Below are 26,945 nucleotides of genomic sequence, written 5' to 3'. Positions count from 1 at the left end.
GAACAAAAAAAAGAGAGGAACGCGGTCGCCACAGTGTCTTTGTAATTTCTGCTGGAATGCTGAGTATTGAATAACTGAGTAAATCGGAGAACGACTTCAGTCAACCTGCGCATTAATCAGAAAAATGATTATCAAAGTTCCACTTCCTGCTGCCGAAACCAAGGGCAGGCGGGCATGGCCGTCGGAGGGTCTGCGAAGGAGGCTCCGCCCCGTTGCGTAGCTAGTGGGCCTTGTCCTTGGCGATGGAGGCTTCGGCGTCCGTCTCGGGCGAGGCCAGGGGTGGGGCCGTCAGGGGCGGGGCCGTCGGGGGCGGGGCCGTCGGGGGCGGGGCCGTCGGGGGCGGAGGCTCCTCCTGCTTCGGAGACGGGCTTTTCTCCGCCAAGGCGGCGATGCTGGGTTTGGCATCGTCAGGCGTGTGCTCATTGGGGATGAGTGGCGCGGTGGGTTTCTGTAGGCAGAGAATTGCACGCTGAAACAGGAAAACAACAGAGCGTTGAAGAGATTCTGAACACCAGGGACAGCAAGAAAGAAAGAAAGAAAGAGTCGATTTTCAACAACATGGGTTTAATGGGTTGTACAAACTCCTCAATTTCACTCTATTGATAGAAAGTACCAAGCACCGGGCACCAGATCCAAGCACAGACCTGGCGTCCGGACAACCTGACACCGGGATTCAGACTCTGCGGCCGGATCTGTGGCCGGATTTCGCGTGCCCGCGAATACTTCCCGGTAAAACGGCGATTCTTTTTGTTTAAAGTGTTTCGTCATGGCGGGGCTCACTTGCACCCTTCCTGCTTGCTCCCTATTTGATATTCTTCATTGGATACCATTGCATGCTGTGCATACATACATATATTACAGTTTTTCATTTCACTGCACCATACTTGTATTAATGCATGTGACAAATGGAGAACCTTGAAACGGCAAGTGTTACCCGAGGCCTGAGGCCAAATCGAAAGTGTGTCTGTGTCTGTGACTCATAAGGTGGATTATCGATTTCGAGGGAGAAGAAGAAAGAAAAAAAAGGTTTTCAACTCAGTAGGAAATGGTTCTCCTCCCAGATCTTTTTTACTCTCTCATATTCTCCAGTGCTCTCTGTAATTAGTTTATACTCTATTTTACGAGTGTGTGTGTGTGTGTGTGTGTGTGTGTGTGTGTGTGTGTGTGCGCGCCTTTCAAGGCTCACCGTGGTCTGTGGTGCTGTACTGCTGCTGCTGCTGGAGGAAGGCGTGGCGGGCGCGGCAGGAGCCGGCGAGTCTTCCGGCATCACTCCTCTTCTGTCCAAGACACTGGGGAGTAAAAAGCAGGACATCAGTCAGTCACAACCTCCTTCCTTTTGGTTCAGCAGCGCCGGGCACGGAGGAGAGGTGCGGGCCGACTGAACAAACCAAAAACTCAAGCTTAAGGTTTTGGGTATTGCAGTCATAAGACCAGGACCAGCAAGCGTTCTCTCTGGAGGCCTTTTAGCATGACAAGAGTGCAATATTGTTGCTAAATATCCCATAGGAAAATACAGTACTGTGTCAATCTTATATATTGTACATATACAGTACAATTCAATATTATACAATTATATTTAATCAATTATATTTAATTATAAGTTTTGTATATGCTAGTTTAGTACGACACATACCACACACATATACAATATGTTTTGTACATGGCAGACATGTCATAATAATGTGTGTGTCTATATATATATATATATATATAAATGAACTAGTATACAGCAAAACATTTTTATTATTATATAATACATATTTTTCCACATGAGATTTTGATAAAATAAATGTCATAAAATAAGTAAAAATCCAATAAACATTCAACAAACACAAAAGCTAAAAAAAACACATCTCGGTCTAAATTGATGACCCATAATTATCATATTTACCTTTGTTTATTGAATGTATGTTGGTTACTTGCTTTCTTATTTTTATGACCATGTCTCATTAGACTTAAAATACTTTGAGTTGCACTGTGTATATGAAATAAAGGCTATTATTTGATTTTTTTTCAACATTATGACAGAACGTGCATCGATTGTTGTAAACTATCGATCCCAAAAAAAAGAATGGCACTGATCTGTTCATCCATTTGTAGGTGGTGTATTTTGAAGTACTACTTGGTGGGTGGGATGTACTGAGGGTCCTACTGTACCTGGGGTACGTGGGGCCACACAACACCTCACAGCAGTTCTTGAAGATGTTCTTGTGGCTGTACGGGTTCTGGACCCGGTTCTTTCCTGACCAAGAGCCTTTAATCTGAAGAGGTGAAATTAAAAAAGCAAGATATATGGGGCTGAACATCTTCCACCAAATCCATAAAAAAAAAAAAGAAGGAGGCGGAGCATTTCCAAACGCACGGGGAAAATTGCTTGTCCTCCCTCTTGTAGGAAGGATGTTCCTGTGCTTATACCTTATTCAAAAGCAGAGTTGCATTTTCAGAAGCTGTTCCCACAGGTTCGGGTTTGACCTACAAGAAAATGCTGTAATCCCGAGTTAAATTCAAGGGGAATATTAAACGCTAGGTGTGTGAAATATGCAAACCGATGATTAAAACCCTTTGAATAATTAATTGAATATAGATGATTTTGTGCTCTTCCAATAATTTATACTCGCTGTCACACGTAGCTCACTGCAAGTTATAGGATCTCTCTCTCTCTCTCTCTCTCTCTCTCTCTCTCTCTCTCTCTCTCTCTCTCTCTCTCTCTCTGAGTGATTGGAGGTGTGAGCGAGCGGAGCGTGTGAGCGTTTGGTAGAGTGAGTGACTTTCTAACTTTTTCTATCAATTGCATGTTTATAATTATTTGTTGGTGACGGGTTTAGTTTTTTTTGTTGGTTGTAGGGTGTGCGCACAGCGGGTGGGGGGTGGTGGTGGTAGTGGTGGTGGTGGTGGTGGTGCGGGTCCGCGGCCATGTCGGACCTCACCAAGCTAACGAGGAAGCACGGCATTAAGTTGCCCGTGGCTTCCTCGGTCTCGGTGGAGGACTGCAGCCTGGCGGTGGGGAAGGCTGTCGGCTACAGCAGCGTTGTGTCCGCAGCGCGGATGAACAGCGCGGTGGTCATTTTCCTGGATGGCGTAGACAAGGTGAACGCGGTGGTGGCGAGCGGCGTTACGGTGAACAAAATGTTTGTTCCCGTCCTGCCTCTCTCCACACCGGCGAGGAGGGTGAATTTGGCGAATGTTCCGCCGTTTATTAAAGATGAGACCCTCACTAAGGAACTGGCGAGGCACGGGAAGGTGGTGTCGCCAGTTAAAAAAGTCCCGTCGGGGTGCAAGTCGCCGCTGCTCAAGCATGTGGTGTCGCACAGGAGACACGTCCTGATGGTGTTGAACAACAGGGATGCGGAGCTAAACGTAGCTTTTAAAATCAGGGCGGATGAGTTTGACTACGTGGTGTTTGTCAACACTGACACCACCAAGTGCTTTGGGTGCGGTGGGGAGGGACACCAGGTCAGGGCATGTCCAGGTAAGAAGGCAGGCGGCGAGACAGGTGAGGGGCAGAAGGGTGGACAGGACAAGGAGGGAGCACAGGAGGGGGCAGGTGAGGGTCAGAAAGGGGAAAAGCAGGCGAAGGTGGGGGCACAGGAGGGAGCAGGTGAGGGTCAGAAAGGGGAAAAGCAGGCGAAGGTGGGGGCACAGGAGGAGGCGGGGGAGGGCCAGAAGGAAGGAGGGGAAAAGCAGGTGAAGGTGGGGGCACAGGGAGAGGCAGGTGAGGGCCAAATGGAGGCAGGGGAAAGACAGGTGGAGGTGGGGGCACAGGGGGAGACAGGTGGAGGGCGGAAAGGAAAGGAGAAGAAACAGGTGAAGGTGGGGGCACAGGAGGGGGCAGGCGAGGGGCAGGGGAAAAAAAAGGAGGGGGGGGAGGGGAATGTGGAGCCGCAGGAGGGAACGGGTGGAGGTAGACAGCGCAGCCAGGTGAGCGTGGAGACACGGGGGGAGGCAGGCGAGGGTCTGGAAAGAAGGCAGGTAAGGGCGGGAGGACAGGAGGGGAAGGAGGAGGGTCCGGAAGACAGGCAGGTGGGTGCGGGGGGACAGGAGGGGACTGGTGAGGGAAAGGAAGCTACGGAACAAAGTCAAAGGAGTGCAGGTGACGTAGCTAGGGAGGAGGAGGCACTGGAAGGAAGTGACTTTGAGATGGGGGATGAGGACGATCGGTTGAGAGTCCCCCGGCTCAAAAGAAAGTACAACAAAATGGCAGGAGACTCTCAGGCGAAGAGAGGGACAGCAAGCCAGGGGAAGGCAAGTCAGGAGGTGGAGCAGGGAGGCTCGGAGTCAGAGTCCTGGATGGAGGAGGACTCTGCTGCAGACAGTGAGGGGCAGGTTTTTCTCGGCGTAAAGAAGAAAAAGGGCAAAAAAAGCTACAGTGTGGGCAAAATAAAAGCGTTTCTGCACAGGACGAAGAATGTGAAAGGGATTAAGGTGGAGGACTTTTTCTCAGACAAGGAGTTGCTGGCGAACGCGGCCCAGCAACAGATGAGGAGTAAGGGGAGAGGAGGGTTCACGGACCAGGAGGTGTACAGGTTAAAGAAAATAGTGCAGAAGATCAGGAAGGAGCTGAACAACGGAGAGGATGGGGAGGAGGTGGAGGTGGGTGCTGCTGTTCGGGCTGTTTCCCTTTTCCGTTGCAATGAGTGACTTTAACATCAGCACGCTGAACGCGAATGGGGCCAGAGACGCAGCTAAGAGGTCTCTGCTGTATGAGCTGATGGAGCAGAAGAGGCTGGATGTGCTGTTGGTGCAGGAGACCCACAGTGACTCTGGCAATGAGGCTGACTGGAAGAGGGAGTGGGGGGGGGAGGTGGTGCTAAGCCACAAGAGCACCACCAGCGGTGGGGTGGCTCTTCTCTTTTCTAAGAGCTTTGCCCCAGCATCCTTTGAGGTGGAGGAGGTGGTGGAGGGCAGACTGATGGTGGTGAGGGCAGCATTTGAGCATCATAAGTTTGTCTTTATAAATGTGTACGCTCCCACCACAGGACCACACAGAGTCACTTTTTTGCAAGTTTTAAATGGGGTTTTAAGCAAAGCTCGTACTGGGGAGTTTTTGTTTCTAGGAGGTGACTTTAACTGCACCGAGAACGACCTGTTAGACAGGAACCACTGTGAGCCGCACAGAGCATCGCAGAACGCGATGAGGCTGCTCTCAAGCGAGAACGAGCTAACGGACGTGTGGAGGAGAACCAACGGGGATGAAAGACAATACACCTGGGTGCACTGCAGAGGCACCTCTTTATCGTTGGCCAGACTAGACCGGTTTTACTGTTTTAAGCACCATTTTAACATTTTTAAGGAATGTAGAATGGTGCCTGTTGGTTTTACCGATCACTCCCTGGTTGTTTGCCGTGTTTTTATCGCCAATGTAAAGCCCAAAAGCGCATATTGGCATTTTAACACCACCCTACTATGTGACTCCAACTTTAAAGATGCTTTTAGGTTTTTTTGGGAAGGTTTTAGAGACAGAAAGCAGGATTTTATTTCCTTAAGACTGTGGTGGGACTATGGGAAGAGGGAGATAGAGCAGCTCTGTCGGCAGTATACTCTCAATGTCACACGGGACATCACCAGATCTATGAGGGATCTGGAGACTGACATTGTGGAGTTACAGGGTGTAGTGGAACCCACTGGGAATCGAGATCACATTAAGGACCTCAAGTCTAAAAGAGCTGCTCTTGCAGACCTACTAGGCACCAAGGCGCAGGGGGCGCTGGTCCGCTCTCGCTTCCAGAGCGCAGCACTGATGGACGCACCATCTAGTTTCTTTTTTAGCCTGGAGAAGAGCAACGGGCAGAGCAGGTTTATCCACGCCCTGAGATCAGACACGGGACAGGAGCTCAGGAGGCCGGAGGAGATCCGGACGAGAGCCGTGGACTTTTATACAGAGCTGTACAGAAGTGAGTACGAGGAGCAAAAAGAACTGTTTTACTCCTTTTGTGGGAATTTGCCCAGGGTCCCGGAAGATGTCAGTGCGGTGCTGGGGGAACCTCTGACCCTGCAGGATCTTTCCACGGCCCTGCAGAGCATGAAGGGGGGTAAGGCCCCTGGCATCGACGGGATTCCTGCGGAGTTTTACAAAGAGTTCTGGGAGGAGTTACGGGAGGACCTTTTAATGGTTTTTAATGAAGTTTTTAAAGATAAGTTATTGCCAGTCAGCTGCAGGAGGGCAGTCATCACTCTCCTACCCAAGAAAGGAGACCTGCAGGAGATCAAGAACTGGCGTCCTGTGTCCCTTCTGTGCACGGACTATAAAATCCTGTCGAGGGCACTGGCCAACAGGCTGAGGGAGGTGATGGACCTGGTCGTCCATCAGGACCAAACTTACTGTGTGCCTGGTAGGTCCATTCTGGACAATGTGTCCCTAATTCGGGATATTTTGGACGTCTCTAGTTCTCTGGGCATTGAAACTGGGCTCATTTCGCTAGACCAGGAAAAGGCGTTTGACCGGGTTGAGCACCCTTACCTCTGGAAAACTCTGGAGGCTTTTGGCCTCAGCCCTGGTCTGATAGCCATGATCCAGGTTTTGTACCAGGACATCGAGAGTATACTGAAGATTAATGGAGGGCTGAGCGGCCCTTTTAAAGTGCGTAGAGGGGTGAGACAGGGCTGCCCCCTCTCAGGGATGTTGTACTCTCTGGCCATAGAACCATTGCTGTGTCAATTAAGGACGAACATCGAGGGTGTGTTTCTAAACGGTCTCGAGAGAAGCCACATTCTATCAGCCTATGCGGACGACGTCATTGTCTTAATAAAGAAACAGGACGAAATCAGCAAACTGGAGGGGATCGTCAGGGACTTTGGGCTGCTATCAGCAGCGAAAGTCAACTGGGGCAAAAGCGAAGCGCTGGCTGTGGGCGGATGGAGGGGGGGACTTTTAAAACTGCCAGGAGGCTTACGGTGGCGAAGGGATGGGTTTAAGTATCTGGGAGTGTTTTTAGGGAGCGAAAGTGTGGTGGGGAAGAATTGGGAAGGACTGCTAGGAAAGATACAGGGCAAGCTAAGAAAATGGAGGTGGGCACTGCCACAGCTGTCCTATAGGGGCAGGACGCTCATTATTAACAACCTGGTGGCCTCACAGCTGTGGCACAGAGTGGCGTGTGTCCAACCACCAGACCTGCTAGTTAGGAAGATACAGGCCGAGCTGATAGACTTCTTTTGGGGGCGGAATTTCCACTGGGTCAGGAAGGAAAGGGTCTTTCTGCCTAAAGAGGAAGGGGGGCACGGTGTGGTGGACATCAAAAGCAGAGTGGCAACTTTTAGGTTACAGTTTGTGCAGAAGTTGTTAACGGGGTACTTTAACGTTTGGAAGGACGTGGCGGGCTTGGTCTTAAAGAGGACTGGGAGGATGGGACTTGACCGCTCGTTGTTTTTAATGGACACGAGTCTTCTAAACAAGTCGGGCTTACCCCGTTTTTATCAGGAGCTTTTTAAAGCATGGGGGTTATTTAAGAACAGGAAAAGGGAGGCCGCAGATTCCCTCCACTGGCTCCTGGAGGAGCCGGTGATCGGAGGAGCCAGGCTGGATGTGCAGGACGGGGCCACTCCAGGACTGAGGAGCATCCTGAGGGAGGCGGGGGTCCTGACCCTGAGGCAGGTGGTGGCGGCGGCGGGGAGCGACCTGCAGGACGGCGAGGCCATGGCGGAGCGGCTGGGGGTGAGGTCCACCAGGATCGTACACCTGGTGCTCAAGAGGTGGAGGGAGACGCTCACGGAGGAGGAGCTGGCCCTGCTGAAGGAGTACGGCGAAGGCGCGGAGGAGCCAAACTCGGAGGATCCCTTCCCGGAGATGACCCTGACCCCCAACCTGGAGGGGTCCTCCGGGAAGCTGCTGCACAGGGCACGTTATGCAGAACTGGACCTGCACACTGCCAGCGGGAAGGCTTTTTACAAAGAGTGTGTGGTCGTTTTAAATAGGAAGGGACTGGAGGGGCGGCAGGACACTGTCTGGAGGGGACGGCTCCAGATGGGGGGACAGGAGGAGCCGTGTTGGAGGAGTTTTTACAAAGCTCCCTCCAAGAAAAGGACGGGGGACCTCCAATGGAGGGTCCTACATGGAGCCATAGCTGTCAACAGCTTTGTTTCTGTTTTTAATCCCACGGTCGCAAATGAATGTCCATTCTGCAAACTGCCAGAGTCCGTGTTTCACTGTTTTGCAGAGTGCGACAGACTTTTAGAGCTTTTTAGTCTTTTAAAGGAAAGTTTTAAGCTCTTTAAGGAGGAGTGGTCCAGAAACTGTTTTATTTTTGGGGCTAGATACTACAGGGCCAACGCAGAGAAATGGCGACTGCTTAATTTTCTAGTAGGGGAAGCGAAGATGGCCATCTACCTCACGAGGAGGAACAAACTGAGGGGAAAGGAGAGTGTTTTAGGAAGAGTGTTTGTAGCGTTGGTCAGGGCCAGAGTCTTGATTGATTTTAACTTTCACAGACTGATGAAGAGTCTGGACGTCTTCATCAAGCTGTGGTGTTTTAACGACGCCATCTGTTCCCTGGTGGAGGACGACCTGTGCTTCCAGTCTGTTTTTAACGTGTAGGACTCTGTTAGTGAACCAAGTGTGTTTGTTGTATTGTCTGTAACTGTGAACTAGAGAAAATGTTAAAATAAAGATGCTTTAAAAATCAAAAAAAAAAAAATCTCTCTCTCTCTCTCTCTCTCTCTCTCTCTCTCTCTCTCTCTCTCTCTCTCTCTCTCTCTCTCTCTCTCTCTCTCTCTCTCTCTCTCTCTCTCTCTCTCTCTCTCTCTCTCTCTCTCTCTCTCTCTCTCTCTCCCTATTATTACACCAATCACAGTTATAGATAGGATCAGGCTGACAGACATTATTTTGAAAGCCCCAGACACCGCTGGTGCGTTTTGCATTGCTTACTACTGATTCTAAAAACAAAACAAAAATCAAAACTAAAGACGAGACAAAAATAACACATAAGGCATGCCAGCCCGTGGGGATGAATAGGAAATAAATAAATAAATAAAAAATATGAGAATGATGAATTAATTATTACCAACAAGTAGGAGGGGAGCATGCTGCAGCTTTCAAAAGCCGTCTACAGCCTTCCAGCTCAGCCATCTCTGCCTCTGCAGTGAAATGTTGGCGAACAAAGCCCGAGATAAATACTCACCAACGCAGAAACACACCCAACGACTGCTGCCTAAACACTCCCTCTACGGGCTCATCCAGCGACAACACCCCTGGCAATTTACTGCTTATCCTCAGGGTGTGTGTGTGTGTGTGTGTGTGTGTGTGTGTGTGTGTGTGTGTGTGTGTGTTTGTGCGCGCGCGTAAACAGGCCAACAGCGAATTAAATACAGACTCTTTTATGACTCTGTGTTCATATTCATATTTTAGGGGGTTCGTTTTACTCCGATTCCTGGATTCTTCTTTTTGCTGCCTTGGATTCAGCTGCGGACGTTTATCTCCTGCTTGCGTCCTCTTCACGCAAGAGGACAAACGGACCGAAGAAGATGGACCGAAAAGCGAAAAAAGGCTGATATTTTCTACCGTCACTGATCACTTGTCTCATCATGCATTTTGTCCAGTCTCTTCACTTGGAAAAAAATAACCGCTGTATAAAAACAAAAAGAAATTGCATAAATATAATAAATAATATTGGTGTTTGTATCCTGCCTGTTACTTAAAGGTCCATTCACGAATATTCATTAGGGTGAGACCACTCCCTCTCCGCTCTGGAGATGACATGGAGTCATGGATATGGGTAAAACTATAGAAACCATAATATAAGGCTGACGGGGTTTGTTTTTGTTTTGTTTTTTTTATAAATAATTTTGAAGGTCTGTAGACACAAAAAGTTAATGAGCAGCTTGAAGGTCGGCACACCCAGTGAATGCCTGGGGACGGCCGCGGTTTGTCACGACGTCACTCTGACATGGAGACCTTCCTCTTTACAGGAAATCTGCTGCGGGTTTCAGTGTGTGGGTGATTTCCCCACTGATTCATTCGTGGGGAAATGATGCGGCAATTTGATTTAACAAAATTATTATTTTAACTTTTCCCTTTCTTAGAATTACAGCTGGACTCATTTTTGTAATGCAATTAGCTGTGATGATCAGAACTGTGAATGGCAAGTAGAAGAAAAAGAGAGACGGAGCTGTCTTTCAGAAAAAAAGACATTGTGTTGTTGTTTTAGATGGAGATTTATCAGTTAGTTTAGTACTTGTATGAAACTTAAAACATGAAAACATAACTATGGTTCCGCGCCATCCCACTGGGAGCAGAGCCGCCACGCCCCTGTGAGTGTTTTATTTATTTTTTTAATTTTTTTTTAAGTACCTGTTAAGCAAAAATAAATGTGTAAATGTGTGTCACACCACAGAAAAAATGTGTTATCAACCACCCAAAACCACCCGCCAAATTTGAATGATCAAAAAAAAATTGCCAAGTATTTAAAAGTTAGGTTTTAAATCATGAAGAGAAAAAAAAAGGCAGTTCCCTCTGCTCTGAGACTCTGGGGGCGTGTCCACTGAAGGCACTGACACCACACCCAATCGTGTTAAACGTTTAAATCAGAGTAAATACCATGTTTAAATGTTCTGCTGAATATCCGATTCCGACCTGACGTTTATATAGTGTTAGGGGAGGGGCCGCGCCAGGAAGCCACGCGTTACCTCACGCCTCACTGATTTAGCCCCGCCCAAGAAATCTGGACCACAAATAAAATGGTGAGAAGCAGTTCAGCACCACATCGTTCACCGTCTTTTCACATGTTTTCAGCAATTACTTTCTAACATGTATAATGTGTTTAGAAAGAAATCACTGAATTTACTTTACGGGGACTTTAAAGCTGGAGTTTGTGCAACCTGCAGAGTTTGTGCAACCTGCAGAGACTCAGCACTGCACCGTCCCGTGAAACTAAAACCGACCGACTGACTTCCACCCTGCGGCACTTTTTTCCTGTATTTTTGTTCTTTCAAACCATCTTCATCATAAGCCCCAAATTGTAAATTTGTTAATAAAAATGTAACCTGATAGTTTCTCTTTAAGGCTGATTCATGATTCTGGCTCACCTTTTTAAGAGAGCCTTTATTTCAATGTGCCCTCTGTAATAGAAAATTTAAAAAAATAGTTTACATGATGAATAACTAAAAAAAAAAAATGGCTGAAGAAAATGTTAGTTTTGTTGACGTTAATTTTTGCTGATCTCTCTAGATAAATGAGTTGCTTTAAGCCTCCAGTATAAGGCAGAACTGTTGCCAAGGAAACAAGCCAGTTTTGAGTGTTTACACGAATACTGGGGTGTGTATATTTATCTTTCCAGCCACGTGAACGCTGCATTTGCGCACGCACGCACGCACACACACACACACACACACAACACCACCACCAAAGCAGTACTGCAACATTATTATGGACTTCCGGTGCAGCTTGGCCGTGACCGTACAGAACACATTTAAATTTAAGATGCACTTACGTCCTCGTTGGTCGTCTGGTTGAGGGAGATCAGATAAGTGTGGAATCCAGTCAATCCAACCACCGACCAGAGGGTGAAAAAACACACCAACACCTCCAACACAGTGAGCCGTGAGTTAAGAAAACAGCTTTCATGTTATCTGCCGTCCGAGGAGCGCTGTGCAAACAGCTGGACAACAAAATGGCAAACATGTCCCCGATCAAGGTCAGTGGTGTTTGACCACGGGAAACAATGTGTGTCTACGACCATGAGAAACAAAGCTAGTGTAGACATTCAAAACATTTTAGAATTGTTTTATAATACTTTCAGGATCATGTTCTTTTATATCATTTAGTAATGACACTGTTCAAGCTGTTACAACCCAGTAAATATACACACACACACACATATATATATATACACACACACACAGTATACATACATACATGTGTGTATCTATCCACACACACACACACACACACACACACACACACACACACACACACACACACACACACACACACACACACACACACACACACACACACACACACACACACACACACACACTAATAATAATAATAATAATAATACACACAATAAAAGAAAAGCTAGGGTCCCTATTTCACATCAGCTCCAAAATCGAAAAAACGTGGGGGAAACTTTTCCTGGCTTTATACTTCTATAATACAACCGTATGCACTGCAGCTGGTTTAATGATGTAAAAGGATATGTTCCTGGCGTTTCCTTTAAAGTGTTGAGAAAGCCCGAATCCACGGAGCCTGTGGAGAACATGACACAGGGAAGACACAAGGTCAGAAGGAAAACACCCACACACTCGAACCCGCGACGGATCTCCTCTAAAGAGAAAAGTCCCCAGACCACAGCGCTTTATCACCGCCCCCTTTTCCTTCAAATATCAGTGGTGGTGTTTACATGTAGCTCAACATGTCCATAGCTAATTATTTTGACTTCTCTAATTATTCCCCTGGCGGCGCCTATTTCCTCTGCACTGGGCACTGATGGAGGTGATGGGGGGAACTGGCAGCCCTAGCAGTCATTTAGTGCTGCACGTCACGACACAGAGAGAGGCCCGCTCCTAAAATAGATCCTAGTTTTGCATGTATGCATATTTTTATGTTGCTGTGGTGTGTGTGTGTGTGTGTGTGTGTGTGTGTGTTGCTGTTAACAGGTGGTTGTAGTTATCCTAGAGTCATGCCTTATCGCCATCTTTCCTGTTTGGTCACATTCCTTCGGTAGTGTGTGTGTGTGTGTGTGTGTGTGTGTGTGTGTGTGTGTGTGTGTGTGTGTGTGTGTGTGTGTGTGTGTGTGTGTGTGTGTGTGTGTGTGTGTGTGTGTGTGCGTGCGCGCGCGCGCTGCCGTCATTCCTTTCAAATGCGAACGATCGGCTTTTAGTCACAGACTCGTGTTCGTCTTTCGTTTGGGTTGAACTTCCCTGGATTCCGCATGGAAAACATGAGAACTGCTGTTTAATCAACTTCCCCGCTCACACACACACACACACACACACACACACACACACACATATAAACTCATTCATCTTTAATATTCATATTAATATTTTATTGATTTTGTTTGTAATTTGTTTCACCTCATTCGATCATTATATACTTCCTAAAGGTATTTTTAGATTTTAGATAGACAGAATGATAGATAGCTATGTCTCAGCAGCTCACATCCAAACAATAGGCAGAAATAATAAACAATCGAATAAAAATATAAAAATAAAAAGAATAATGGGAAAATATATGGGAAATACAATAAAAACTCACAAAACTTAACTGTATACAATAAAAAAATACAAATAAAAATTATATATATAAAGCAGGATAAACCTAAAGGATTTAAGCAGTAAAAACAGAATATCAGAAAATCATCGCTAAGAAGTAAAAATACACCTCTGTATTAACAAATTCACAATAACCCGGACGTGCAGACTCGGCACACAAGCCTCTGTGGAGCACTTACGCATGACGACGTGGACGATGTTGAACGTGAAGATGTAAATGGTCAGCAGAGAGAGCGACATGGTGAACAGGTAGAAGTAGCGGTAGTTTCTCTTGCCCACGCAGTTGCCGACCCAGGGACAGTGATGGTCAAAACGGTCTGAAAGGAGGAAATGGGGAAAAAAGGAGAGGGTTTAAAAAACTGTACACACCTGTATGATAGAACAGGATCAGATGCTCATGGTTAGGAAACCGTATGGCTCCCAGTCTGATGATGGACCCTCTGGAGAGGAAAACATCCAAATTTCAGAGAATTTAGAACCATTGTTAGAAATGTTGCGATAAAATAAAAAAACAATGGAATTAGGTGAGTTTCCGTCAGTTGGGTTGAGGAAAATTAACTGATCATTTCGATGTTCTGACCATCAATTTATAATTTATGCCCATAACAATAACTAAGCCTGTGCAAAAAAAAAAAAGTATTTTCTGTCTATTTTTATATGTTTGACCTTTCCTGTTTTGTATTGTGTCTGAGTTTTTTATTCTAAAGGGGACCTATGATGCAAAACTCACTTTTTCAGTGCACATACATTTTAGTCTCTGATGGGCTTGCTAACACACAAACCGTGAAATAAGACAACTCAGTCAGTTTTTTGTGAGCTGTGTATTTCAGAAAATGTCCTTAAACACCATAATATACGTCATCGCGGTAATATACGTACGTCACTTCAGTAGAATTAGAACCGCCACCCCTTCTGAGCAACTCCAACCACGGCTAGAATCGGAGCTAAGTGCTGATCGTGGGACGTGCTCTGTTGGCTGCAGAGATCAGCACAAATCTTTCAAAAAAGAGTTATTAATACCAACTGTCTGTGACAAAACTGCAGACGAGAGGAAAGCAGGTATCTATTGTGTGTGTGTATATGTGTCCACGGTAGGTTGATTATACTAGAGGCTGCGGCGCGCGATCCGCTCCGCGTTTCTCCAAACAAAACTGTAGATGTATTTATTTTATTTACAGACGTTTCCATAACCAATGAAAAAAAAAAAAAGCCCCAAGCCGCCTATGCTCCATGCTCCACGCTGCTCCGGACACCACGGTGAAAGTTGGAAAACACTTTTAAATGAGGCCTTGGAGATCTAATAAGTGTGAAGATTCAGCAACTGGATTGCTTATTTCTTGCCTCAAATTTGTTCAGAAACAGATTTTTGTGGACTGATGAGGTGGAATCAGTGAAAGTTTACAGAGGACATAAAACGGAGCCCACTGGCTCACAGAAAACGGAACTTGTGCTCAAACCCCATTGGCCCACAGAACTAGGGGCCTCAGGAGGGTGGCTCCACCCACTGAAACAGCCCGTTTTCAGTCAGGGTGGATTGGACACATGTTAGAATGGCTCGAATACATGACCTGAATGGCGTTTTCAGCAAAAGAAATTTAATGTACACACACACACGTTTTTCATGTTTTGGGGACCGCAGAGACCATATATTAACTTGGTGAAAAGGAGTACAATAGGTCCTCTTTAACTTTACTTTTTATTCTACATTATTTTATTTTTTATTTTTTCTCAGACGTTCAAGCTTATTAAAACTCCAATTGTCTGTAGATTCGCACCAATAATCACCATGACATATTTCTGATACATGTAAATGCATCTGGAGGAATAAAATAATTCTGAATGCCAATAAATGGTTCTTCTGCAATAAATAGACATGAATTACACTATTAAAGGTTTTTTTTTATACCACTATTATAGTAGCATTAAATGAACAAATGTGTTCCTCAGCTTTTTGTATGACAATCAATGGTCAACTTAAACGTCATGATTGTGACGGCCCTGGCTCTGGGCAGGCTTTTATGTGCCTTTGGAGATATTTCGGTATTCGTCTGAATGTAAATATAGTAAAGTCCGCCTCCGCTCCATTAGCGGCGCAGCCAGACGGGTCACTTTTAGATGACACACTGCATCCTGGATCCCATTTCAAAACAGCATCAGAACAAAAACACAGAGTTGAGCCACCACCATTTACAACCGGTATACTGAACACTGCAGCCAAAGAACAGTTATTATCTAAAAAAAAAAAAATCATCAGACACATATAGAAGTTTAGTGTTTATTATTCATTCTTTGATTTATTGTATATTACCACAATTTTCTATATTTTATTCTCATGACTTTATTATTACTATTGCCTCTTGTTTGGATGTGTGCTGCGTTAACACCACACTTTTGCTCCAGGGATGAATGAAGTATCTATCCATTTATCCATCCAGCCATCTGTTTATCCATCCACCCACCTACCGAGCTACCATCCATCTGTCTATCCATCTGTTTGGACATCCATCTACCTACCTAGCTATCCATCTATCATATTCCTCTATCTATCCATCCATCCACCTACCCATCTATTTGTCATATTCATCTATCTATCATCTATATCCATCCATCTGTCTGTCTGTCTATCCATCCTACTGTCTATCCATCTATCCATCCTTCCATCCACTTACCTATCTATTCATCTATCTATCTATCTATCTATCTATCTATCTATCTATCTATCATCATGTATGTATCCATCCATCCACCTACCCATTTATCTATCTCTATCTATTATCTATGTCATCTATCTATCATCTATCTTTCTATCCATCTATCAGTCTATCTATAATGGCCTTGTCATGCTGAGTCATGGAGGAAAAAAAACAGACATGTTTCAAGTCAGGGTCTAGAGAAAAGTGCTGTATCATTCTGTGTGTGTGTGTGTGGGTGTGTATTCAAGTTCAATGTGTGTGTGTGTTTCCGCAGCAGGTGGACTCGCCACACAAACGGACCAGTGTTCACAGTGACGGAGCCCAGAGGGCCCCTGGAACTGTCTCCTACAGAATATTACCAATGAAGTTACATGCACTTCAAAAGCATTCTTCAAACCACAGCACTGACACACACACACACACACACACACACACACACACACACACACACACACACACACACACACACACACACACACACACACACACACACACACACACACACACACACACACACACACACATTTTACATTATATGAATCATGAAAATAATTGAGGCATATGAAATATTTTAACATTTAACAATGCTAAACATTAAAAGCTTTCTTTTTTTATCCTTTCAAACCCCACGCACACACACACACGCGCGCGCACACACACCAAAGGCACAATTTCAAAGCCTATTTGATATGCTGTCTATTGAATCCGACATTTCTGTTCAGCTCATATTTAAAAATAATTGAATAACATCACGACAAATCTTCACAACGGGGGAGAGGTAGATCCAGGCTCCAGCAGAGACATACTCAGCATCACATCAGAGAGACTTTTCTTTAGTTTCCCCCACACTCAAAACAAAATCGACAAACCTTTCCGGGTGAATTGCATTGACACCTTCAGATGTCGTTTCTCCGCTCAACGTTTACTTTTAGGGGAAAGTTATTTTCTCACCGACACAGTTGTCGCAGATGCTGCAGTGGGACGCCCGGGGGGGTCGGAAGATCTTACACGTGTAGCAGTATTTGAGCTTGACAATCTGGTTGTTGATCTGGACGTTGCGAATTCGAGGAGGAGGCCGCTGGCCGGCAGGGACATTCCCATTGGCAGCCTCTGGAAAAAAAATAAAAATAAAAAAATAAAAAATAAATAATAATAATAATTAATAATAATGAAATAATAATGAAAATGCATCAAAAACGTGGAGAAAATCATCAAAGGTGAACATCGTCCCATGCAGGACAAATGACTCTCTGGTGTTCACACTGCTCTGCTGTAGGACCTGATATGAAACTCATTATTATAGCACTTATCACGGGACAAAATTAAATCTTCTTCTGAATTCAAACTGTTGTTCATCACAGTTATGTCGTGATGCAAATCACACCAAGCTCCTACCTTATAAATTAAACTCTCCTCAAATATTAAATACATTTAACGCCACACAATGTGATCATTGTTACTAATTTGGGGTGCAGCGTTGCGTATCTCAATGTCACTATCTCAATTTCAGGACAATATGATCCCACTGCACACCAGATAAACCATAATATCGATTCATCATCCTGCCCTATGTGCCCGATCACATCTGATACAGAGATCATGATGTAATGCATATTAACTGCATTAATTTGCGCTAAAAGCTGGTGGATTATTATTTCTAACCGAGGGAAATGCACATACTATATCATATCTATAAGCGGGCGGGAGAGTGGTCTCAACCTAACTGCATGTGATCAGTTACCAGGTGAAATGTTGGGACCTTGTGAATTTTAGAGTGCGGAAAAAAGGCATTCAAGAAAAATTAAAAAAAATTAAAATAGTTCCCCTGGTGGAAGAACGAGGCTTACAAGGCGGCAACAGCATCATACTGTACATCCTATGTATTCCAAGTGCCTCTCATCATATTAGCAGTCCCCCATGGACCAGTTACAAATGGGTTGAGGACACGGACGCCGCATTGTGGAGGTTCCACCAGCACACCTCTCTCAGCGGAACCTGGTGGTGGGGGCTCAGCGTCTACGGCTGCCATCCCAAATGCCTGCTTTCTGTTTGCACGCCCACACTCAATTATATCAGCGACAACAGAAGTCAGTTAACGCTGCATTTAAAAAAAAAACTAAAAAAACATCCTGCATAACAGCCCTATTTGTGGACGGGAAGTTTTTCAAATACAAATCGCTCGTTCTAGTCAATGCAGTCGTGCGGCCACGTTTCAGCATCCGTGTGACACGTCCTGCAATTTTTGGGGATATTTGCCTGAACTTTACAGCCTCGGGGCAAAAGGTGGCCGAAAACAGGAAGGAGAGGGAGTGGAAGTGGGCCGCCAGCGACGCAGCATGTTGCTCGGCGTGCACTGGTCGGGGTCGCGGCAAAGAAGAAAACCAGTGGTTCTGCTCCCGCTGCGACAAAGACGTCGAGTGAGACGGCGTCATCCCAGGAAGGGTTCCATCGAGGCCTCTTCTACGCTAATTCTGCAGCCGGTGATTCTTCATGATCACCGCCGGCAAGTGGACCCCTGAGCCATCATCATCGTCGTCATCATCCTCATCCAGTAAGTGGTATGACTCATGGCTGCGACAACGTGAGCACTACCTACTACATCTGGACCGCATGACCAAGCAGATATTTTACCAGCCCTCCTCTGCCCACCAACAGCTTTTTTGGGGGGTGATGGCCGAAGTGCGCCGTGAATCTTCAGCACAGACAAAGAATTATCACCGAAACAGCCGATCTCAGGGAAGCAGGGGTGAAAAGGGAAAGACGAACGGGGCAGGCGGGGTCTGTGGCGCAGTAATTGGAGAACGGCCCATCCCTCCAGCGTCTGGACGGTCCAGACCGTATCATAAAAAAGACAAAGTGCCGTAACTTCCAAGGGAAGAGGAAGGTTCTGCTTTTTGGGGGTGGGGGTAGGACAAAATGGCTTGCGCTCTGAGCTCTGCATCCGTGGACGAGTACAGTAAGCCCAAACTTGGACAACATTTGGCAAAACAAACATGAATAAACCAGAACAGCGGTGGTCCCACACTGCTCGGCCGCGTTCCCTGGTTAAGTATTCATGCTTCTGACATACTTTCATTTGACTAGATTTGCTGTGGAAAGCCTCAATCCAAGAAACCGCATGTTACGTTCAAAACGTATATGCTTACAACTGGGCAGTACAGACAGGAATATTGATTTGTCCAGTTGAGATTATATTTCTATGGATGGGACCAAGAGGCCTGTGTCTCTGGGGAAACCACGTTACCAGTATAACCAAATTCTTCCAAAGGGTCAGGCTTTTTTTGCCAGTCCCGAGGACGGCGCAAAGGGTTCCGGATCCAAATCTAATGAAGACACACATGGAGCCGTGACTCACCGATCTCCATCTCGATGAAGGTGGCCTCCTCTGAGAGCGCTCGCGGCAGAACCCCCGGGTCGCTGAAGCTGGTCCTGAGCAACATCGCCATGACGAAGAGGAAGAGGAGGGCGGCGAAGACCGGGATGGTTGGAGAGAGGTTGATGGCCAGGTAGGGGCACCTGAGGAAGGGGAGGGGGGGGGCGATCATATATGAATTCTAAAAGATGTTGGTCAGGTGGAAATAGCGTTTTCAGCATCAACATGACTAAAACCACTCTCTCGTCACATTTTGAATCGCCGTTTGAATAATGAGCTTGTGTTGCCGGCTCGCCCTCGCCACACCGATGAGACGCTTCCCCTCTTTAGGAAATAGGACCCCAGAGATACAGGAACGGGAGAACCCTCCTCCACATTTTTTAATTGTGGCCCAGCCGGGCAGCATATGCAAACTCAGCCCCCCCGACGACGACACACAAACACACACACACACCTCATGAAGCGTACCCAGTATGAGGTTGTGAACAAGGCTCTGTAAGACCTCGCCCTTTGTGTGTGTGTGTGTGTATATATATATATATATATATATATATATAAACTAATTTAAAAAAAAAATTAATAAAAAATAAAAACACGGCCTGCGGTACAAAGTGCTGCGACAAACAAAGGAGAGCCAAACGCTCCCGTTCGCAGTTATTAATAGACAAGCTGCACGGAGCCGCCATCTTCCCGCGTCAAGGGGTCCTATCTCCAGAATGCAACATTAATGCCGTGGTGTCGGAGCTTAACACGCTGTGCAACATCCTGTACAAGGTGAACCGGGCGTTGCATAAGCTCCGACAGCTGAATACAGTCAGCTCCATGGCATGTATTGAATATTGATATTGTATGTTTCGTCTTTGTCCCACTACAGAAAAAAAAGTTTGAACGTGTTTTTTTTTTTTGTTTGTTTTGTTTTCCTTACAATGACAAACGGGTGAATTGTCATAAGAACCGTGATCTAAGCGAGGGTGAAAAATACCATTGCACTAAATGCTGATTCCATTATTTGCTCTTGAGGTGGAGACAATCTCTTTTCCATTCCATTCTCAGTTTTTTTTTGACAACTTTTGGATAAACACCGGGTCATTTTCACCTAAGAACAACTTTTTTTGGATGTTCCGGACAGTTGATCATAGGAGGGTTTATATATAAATCAAAAATCAAACAAAGTTGAGTTTTGAAAAGTGGGCTAGGAAGCCACGTGAAAACTTAAAGTTCCGACACTTTGACTTTGTTAAATCACCTCAAGCTGTGTGCCTTTCCTGTTTATTGACATAAGGCTCAGGTGAAAGGAAAAATTTCAAAGGGAAATTTGTGTTGCTGAATAAATACACGCGGGCAGGCGCTGCACAACAGGGAACCACATCTACCCGTTCTGCCCCGCTCTGCACATGGATGGATCGGGTGGCTCAGCATACCTGTGCAACAGCAACACAATGGTGAACTGTACCTGCCCGGCCGGTCCGATTAGTTTCCTCACAGCTCTCTTATCCACGGCAACGACAAAAGACAAAAAAAAAAGGAGACTCGAGATTTGAATCAATGGAAATCTGAAGAAGGTGTGGGTTTTTCTTTTTTGGGGGGGGGGGGGCGTGTTGTTACTGCAGTGGCGTCAGAGGACATTCACGGAGAGGCGGCGGAGTGGATTCAGCCTGCGCCAGCGGCCTGGTGATGCTGTGTAATTCCAGCGCTGATGACTCGGAGACACTCGAGGCCCCCTCTATCATCGCCTCCCATCAAGCCGCCTCATCCGGCCAGGACAGAACTATTTCCCCCCTCTCATTACAACAGCAGGGTGGAACTGGCGTTGAATGTTTATCACTCAAAGACGCAGCAAACAACCACAAAAATATGATCTTTTTTATTTTTTATCCAGCTCAGTCTGACGGGCAATAATATCAACCAGACCGCAAACTAGGGCTGGGCGATATTGGAAAAAAATCTAATATGACAATATTCTTTGACGAATACCTCAATATTGAAGATTTGATGATATTTTGGGGATGACTGTTGGTGCTTACCTGAGATATTTACACATGAAATATTTGATAAACAACCATTTGTAATGGGGATATTACGATCAAGCAGGTAGTGTTGATGAGAACAGATAGAACAGTCTATGGGTTAAGAAAACAGCATCACTTCACTGTGACTGTGGCCTTAAAAACAACATTTATCTATATCAAGATATTAGGATAAACAAAAACCCAGACAATATCTAGTCTCATATGACGGTATTGACTTTTGTTTTTATAAAAGCCTTTAATTTCAAAGGATGTCAAGAGCAGGGTGTAGTAAATGCAAATCATACAGCACACCCACAGAATGGATGGCCGAATGGATAGAGCTTAATTCATCCGTATTAGGTCCAACCATTATATTCTTAAAAGCAAAGACAAAAAAAAGCAAGGAACCCTTTCTTTTTTTTTTTCTTTTTTGGGAGCCAGAAATTATAGCAAGGTTAAACAAAGCCAAACACCTCTGTTAACTTGACGATACGAGGCGTTAGAGTTACAGTACACACAGAGCCGAACCAAACTGTGTCCCCTGACTGGAGGTCTGCAGCGGAACTCCACTGTATCCACTCTCCAATAGGTCTGTGGCTCACGCGCACCAGAGACAAGCTCTACATGCATCCAAATCCCCCCCCCATGTAATCTACCGTAAATTGTTTAGTTGTTTTTGAAATTTCGGCAAACGCGATCCCACAGTGTTGATAATGATGTATCGCCCAGCGCGACCGCAAAACAGTAAATGGGGCTCCTGTTCTTTCCAGCATAATTAGATACTTAAAACATACAGTGCATAGCAGGCTGGAGGTTGTGGTTTTTAAACATACCTTAGTCCCTTTTCTTTAAATAATTAGCCGATGCGCTCCATTTCCCGCACAATGCTCTCCGCAACAGCAGCCTCCGTAAATTATTAGTAAAATATTTAGCGAAGTGAAGTTCAATATGCTCTATCGCTCTTCTGAAACCAAGATAGTAAAGGGAAGTTATTTGAATACATTCTGAAGATAAGGCTACAGAAACTACCACTGTCTGCAAAATAAACAGTATTCTTGCAGTTCCCCTCAAAGGTCAGTACAGGGTAGATAAAGTGTTGGCTGTGAGACACACTACCCTGCTATAGGGTTTGGGTTCAGGGAGAGGAATGTGGCGTCCAAACTGGACTTTGATCCGAGGCGATCTGCCCAGTTACAACCTCGGAGATGGACCGGCTGTAAAGTCACGGAAATAAAATAACCTCAACCGCCGAGCAAATGACATAACAGGAATCCAGCGCTTGGCGAAGTTGGATGTTACGCTGTAGCCACATCTTCACTGAGAAATTTCATGCCATTCCCTCATTAATACTTTATGCATTAAGCCATTAGAGAGCTGCATGAATCACAATACAGTTAAATTATGGACTTTCTGCGCTGGCGGATCCACACCGGGGCCGCGCAACGTCGTTCCGTCATACGAACATCTGTGATCCGATTTACCGGGGCTCTCTCTCTCTTCTGCTTTCCCCTTTGTCTCTCGGGCACTGACGGAGAAAAAAGTGTATCTTGAAACCGTTGTTTGCTCCATCTTCCCATTTTAGACACAAATGAAAAGAGAGACCCATCCACTGCCAACCTAGATGACTGACTCTGATCTGAGAACGCCTTGATACAGACCTCAGTAGAAAAACAAAAACGGAATAATGTTGTTTTTTTCCCCCCTATGATATTGTCATAATTCTTATTATAGGGACGCAAAACTACTGTACAAAGGAAGCTGTCTGGAGACTTATCTGTAAAGCTTATTGAAAATCCAATCTAATGTGTGCCTGTAATTTGGTGATGATACACCGAGGCTCCAAAGGGTACAATCCGTCATTAAATCCAGTGCTTTTATTATGCAACACTTAAATACTATATAAGTGAGGGATTAACCATGAGCTACAGGGATCATTAAATCCAAAATAGATAAATAAATAGATGTGCCTGGGATTAAACCTGTTATATCACCAGGGTCTGAAAAAAAAAAAAAAACAAACAAAAAAAAAATTCAAATGGATGATAAAACAATGATTCATAAAAAAAAAACAGATCGGATAATAAGGATATGAAATCAGACACGTGGAATGAAAATTCAATACCATTGACCTTAGAACACACACACACACACACACACACACACACACACACACACACACACACACACACACACACACACACACACACACACACACACACACACACACACACACACACACACACACACACACACACACACACACAATCTGTAAATTGAGTTGAGGCTGAAATATCATACAACTCCTGCCACCATGGCTGTCCACAGGTTTTACCGAGATCCAAATTGAAAATTTCCTGGTACACAGGCCACATTTACAACAAAGTAAACAGACATGATTGTACCATGTTTCCATCTCTGTAATATGTGCAATCTGTACAAGTAATCTGTACATCCCCCCGTTGAAGTACAGCCCACCCTTTTACCAGGGAAGCGTTGGGAGAACAAAGACCGGAGAGGGTTGTTGCTGTAAAAGGAGCGTGCGCTCTCATCTTGGCATAAATCATATTATTGAGTGGTTGGTTTCAGCCAGGAGCCACCACTTGATTGGCCGACCAGGAAACAGGGGTGGGGAGCGATGGATGAGGGAGCTCAGCGGCTTGATACAGGATCTGCTCTGGCCAAAGTCACATTGCAGGCTCAGCACTGCCACCGTCCCTCCTTCTCATTACACTCCTGTGTTTCAGGAAACCCAGGAGAAGATGGCAGGACACCTTGGGACAGTGCAATATGTCCTTCACCTTAACTAGAATATATAAATATCACACACACACACACACATAGACAAAGAGCCGTTGTGGGACACATGCATCCCTGGCCCAAGGGTTCAGGGTCATGGGGTAGAAAGACAGATGACACTCTGTGCTTGTCTGCCAAAGCCCTGCTTCTTCATCCAAGCCATATTCACACACACACACACACACACACACACACACACACACACACACACACACACACACACACACACACACACACACACACACACACACACACACTCTGTAGCTTTGTTTGGCCAAAGCACAACTGAAACCTCCCACCATAGATAAGCTCCTATTCACAACATAAGGCTCTCTGTAATACACTGAAAATAGGATTAATGGACACCGTAGTTGCAATCCCTATAAATTGGGTGTATCCACACCATCATGTATCCACCGGGCGAAGAATCGTGACACTGAAAAGCCGCCGTGCGTGGAGTGCTTGACGGCTGATGAGAATGAGCGATCCACCCGTATGTTATTGGACATGGTCCAACCTACACCAAATGACACTGCCCTCTCCCATCTCAGCTGCCATGAGTATGACATCTTAAATTATATCAAGTGAGAACACTGAACCTATTTTCAGCCATAGGCCGGGTGATTACAAAAGGAGACTGCACTGACTGTGGTTTTGTTGTTATTATAGGTAGTTCTTAATAGAAGACTGTTGGGGGTTTAATCAGATAGGTCTTTGCTCTCTAATGGGGAATTTGGAGTCATCGCCCGGTTATCTGGCTCCACCACCATGTTAATATCTATCCCACATGAGAGATAATTATGTTCCACTGTAATATGAACGTGGCACTCTAATAACCTGCAGCCATTAGTCACCGCAGGGCCTCCTCCATAAGTCCTGGCGTTTAGCACAAGCAGTCTAACTCTTGTCACTTTTGCCCCGAGCTAGACAACAGATTCTCTCTGTCCAGACTCAAAAAAGCCACGTAGGACTGCCTCGGTTGTGCCGGCGGAGACAGAGATTGCATGGGCTTGGCTCTTGGAGAGGACAACTGTTTGGCCTTCTCCGCTCAGCTGCTCGTGCCCACACCAACTGCGTCTGCAGTCAAATGGTGCTATGTTGAGCAAAAGACCTGGCGCTGCCTCACGGTGCCATAAGAAAGGAATAGATACATGAGAGCGAGAACAGGCCAGGGGTAGGTGTGAAGAGGGAGGGGACAAGAGAGAAGTGGGGGAGGTAGGAGGAGGCCATGTGAAAACACTGTTATTTATTAAGGGTCATTCACAGGTATATTCTTCATGTATTGTCTTCCCACTGGCTGACTGACTGGTTTGCGCTTGTGGCTTGACATCGGAGAGAACTGCTGAGACAACAAAAGGCAGGTTTGCCTCTTGAGCAAGAAAGCTCTCTCACTGGACACGGCCAGTGGGAGACATTAAACACTGAACACACCCTTAAATCCCTTTCCTCGTCGCCCAGGCCCTGAATTCTGGACCAATGAAACCCGGGAGCACAGAAACGGCGATATTTGGATGTATACATTCTGCCACGACCATGAACCTGCAGAATGTGATCCAGAAACGCAATCTGGCTTCTCCACACACACACACACACACACACACTCTTTCAAAGCCAATAAATCAAGACATAATGATTCTCGATTGCAATTAGTCATCAGTTTGTCCTTAATACTCACTCGAACGCAAAGAAGAGGGCGCAGGTCCCCATGATGAGGAAGAGCGTCAGATAGAAGACGCCTTTCTGCCGGGCCATCATCACCCGTCCATCGCAGCAGAAAGTGTTTTTCCCGGGGAGCTTCTCCCATTTTCGCACCTTGCGTGCGATCATCACCGCAGACATGGTGATTCGTTGATTATCTGAAGACTCGCTCGGTCAGTGTAGTCCACAAAATAAGTCACCCAGTAATGAAGAAAAAACGATGAAGATGATGATGATGACGGCGTTACACCCTGGATGGTCTAACCTGCACTGCTGAATGAAAACGCCATGGGATCCGCTGGCAGCTCGACAGCAATAATAACGATAATAACGATCTCTCCTTGACGTGAAGGTTGAGAAACATCTTTTTTTTTTTTTTAATATTGGTTTACTTTAATCCATCTTCTTAATTATGAGGCGGTGCCATTATTGCACCCCGTTCCGTTCCCAGTGAAATTTAAACAAACAAACAAAAAAAACGGACCTCCCTTGGGACGTTGCGGGTTAATAGTTTAAGGAGAACAAAAAGAAAAAAATCATCCAAACGATTGCGGCAAATAGTTTTCAAAAGACGCACGAAGCCCCGGTCCCGGTTCCTGCATCGAGACACTGGACCTTGACCGCTTGACATTCATATCATCTCGAGGGATCATAAATGATCAGCACGGCTCCGTCGCGCCAGTGAGCTCCGATCAGACGTTTTCCATTTCGAGTAGGAAATTTTAAAAATGTTAACACTTATCTAGAAGACAGTAATACCGAGAGTCGCTCCCTGTGTGGGGACGCGCTTTGCTGAGCTTTCCCGCAGGGTGCGAGCCCTCGTTTTAGTCAATGGCAGCAGGAAAACACGCCTAGACTGAAATGCCTAATCTTAAAGAGACAGGACAGGTGGACCGGGTTAAAAAAAACAAACAAAAAAATACAAAAACAAAAAAACAAAACAAAGGAATCGCGGATACCTACGGAAAGCCCTTATAAACACCGAATCTCAACCATTTTTTTCATATCAAGGCCCCGCAGTTTGGTCAGATTTACTCTCTGCGACCCTGATCTGAGAATATTCTTATTGTTAGAAACGATTTGGCCCCCAACACCATGTCTATACTGTATATAGATAACGATGAAACTGTGATGATTATTGTACGTTCTCTAACATCTTTACAATTAAAT

The 26,945-nt window shown here is 45.6% G+C and overlaps 1 protein-coding gene across 1 annotated transcript; it reads right to left on the bottom strand.

Annotated features, from left to right (window-relative positions):
- Positions 1-220: 220 nt before the first annotated feature.
- Positions 221-26,189, bottom strand: zdhhc9 (zDHHC palmitoyltransferase 9; the record flags this gene model as incomplete). Its single annotated transcript, XM_080008700.1, is given in 9 exon segments — positions 221-469; positions 1,187-1,289; positions 2,158-2,261; positions 11,418-11,522; positions 11,525-11,556; positions 13,386-13,523; positions 16,851-17,009; positions 19,255-19,415; positions 25,753-26,189. Coding segments are annotated over 9 exon segments (1,215 nt in total). The 5' UTR covers positions 25,917-26,189.
- Positions 26,190-26,945: the final 756 nt, after the last annotated feature.

Source organism: Zeus faber, assembly GCF_960531495.2.
Source record: "Zeus faber genome assembly, chromosome: 10".
Taxonomy (NCBI): Eukaryota; Metazoa; Chordata; class Actinopteri; order Zeiformes; family Zeidae; genus Zeus; species Zeus faber.
This window is presented reverse-complemented; position numbering and strand designations above follow the sequence as displayed.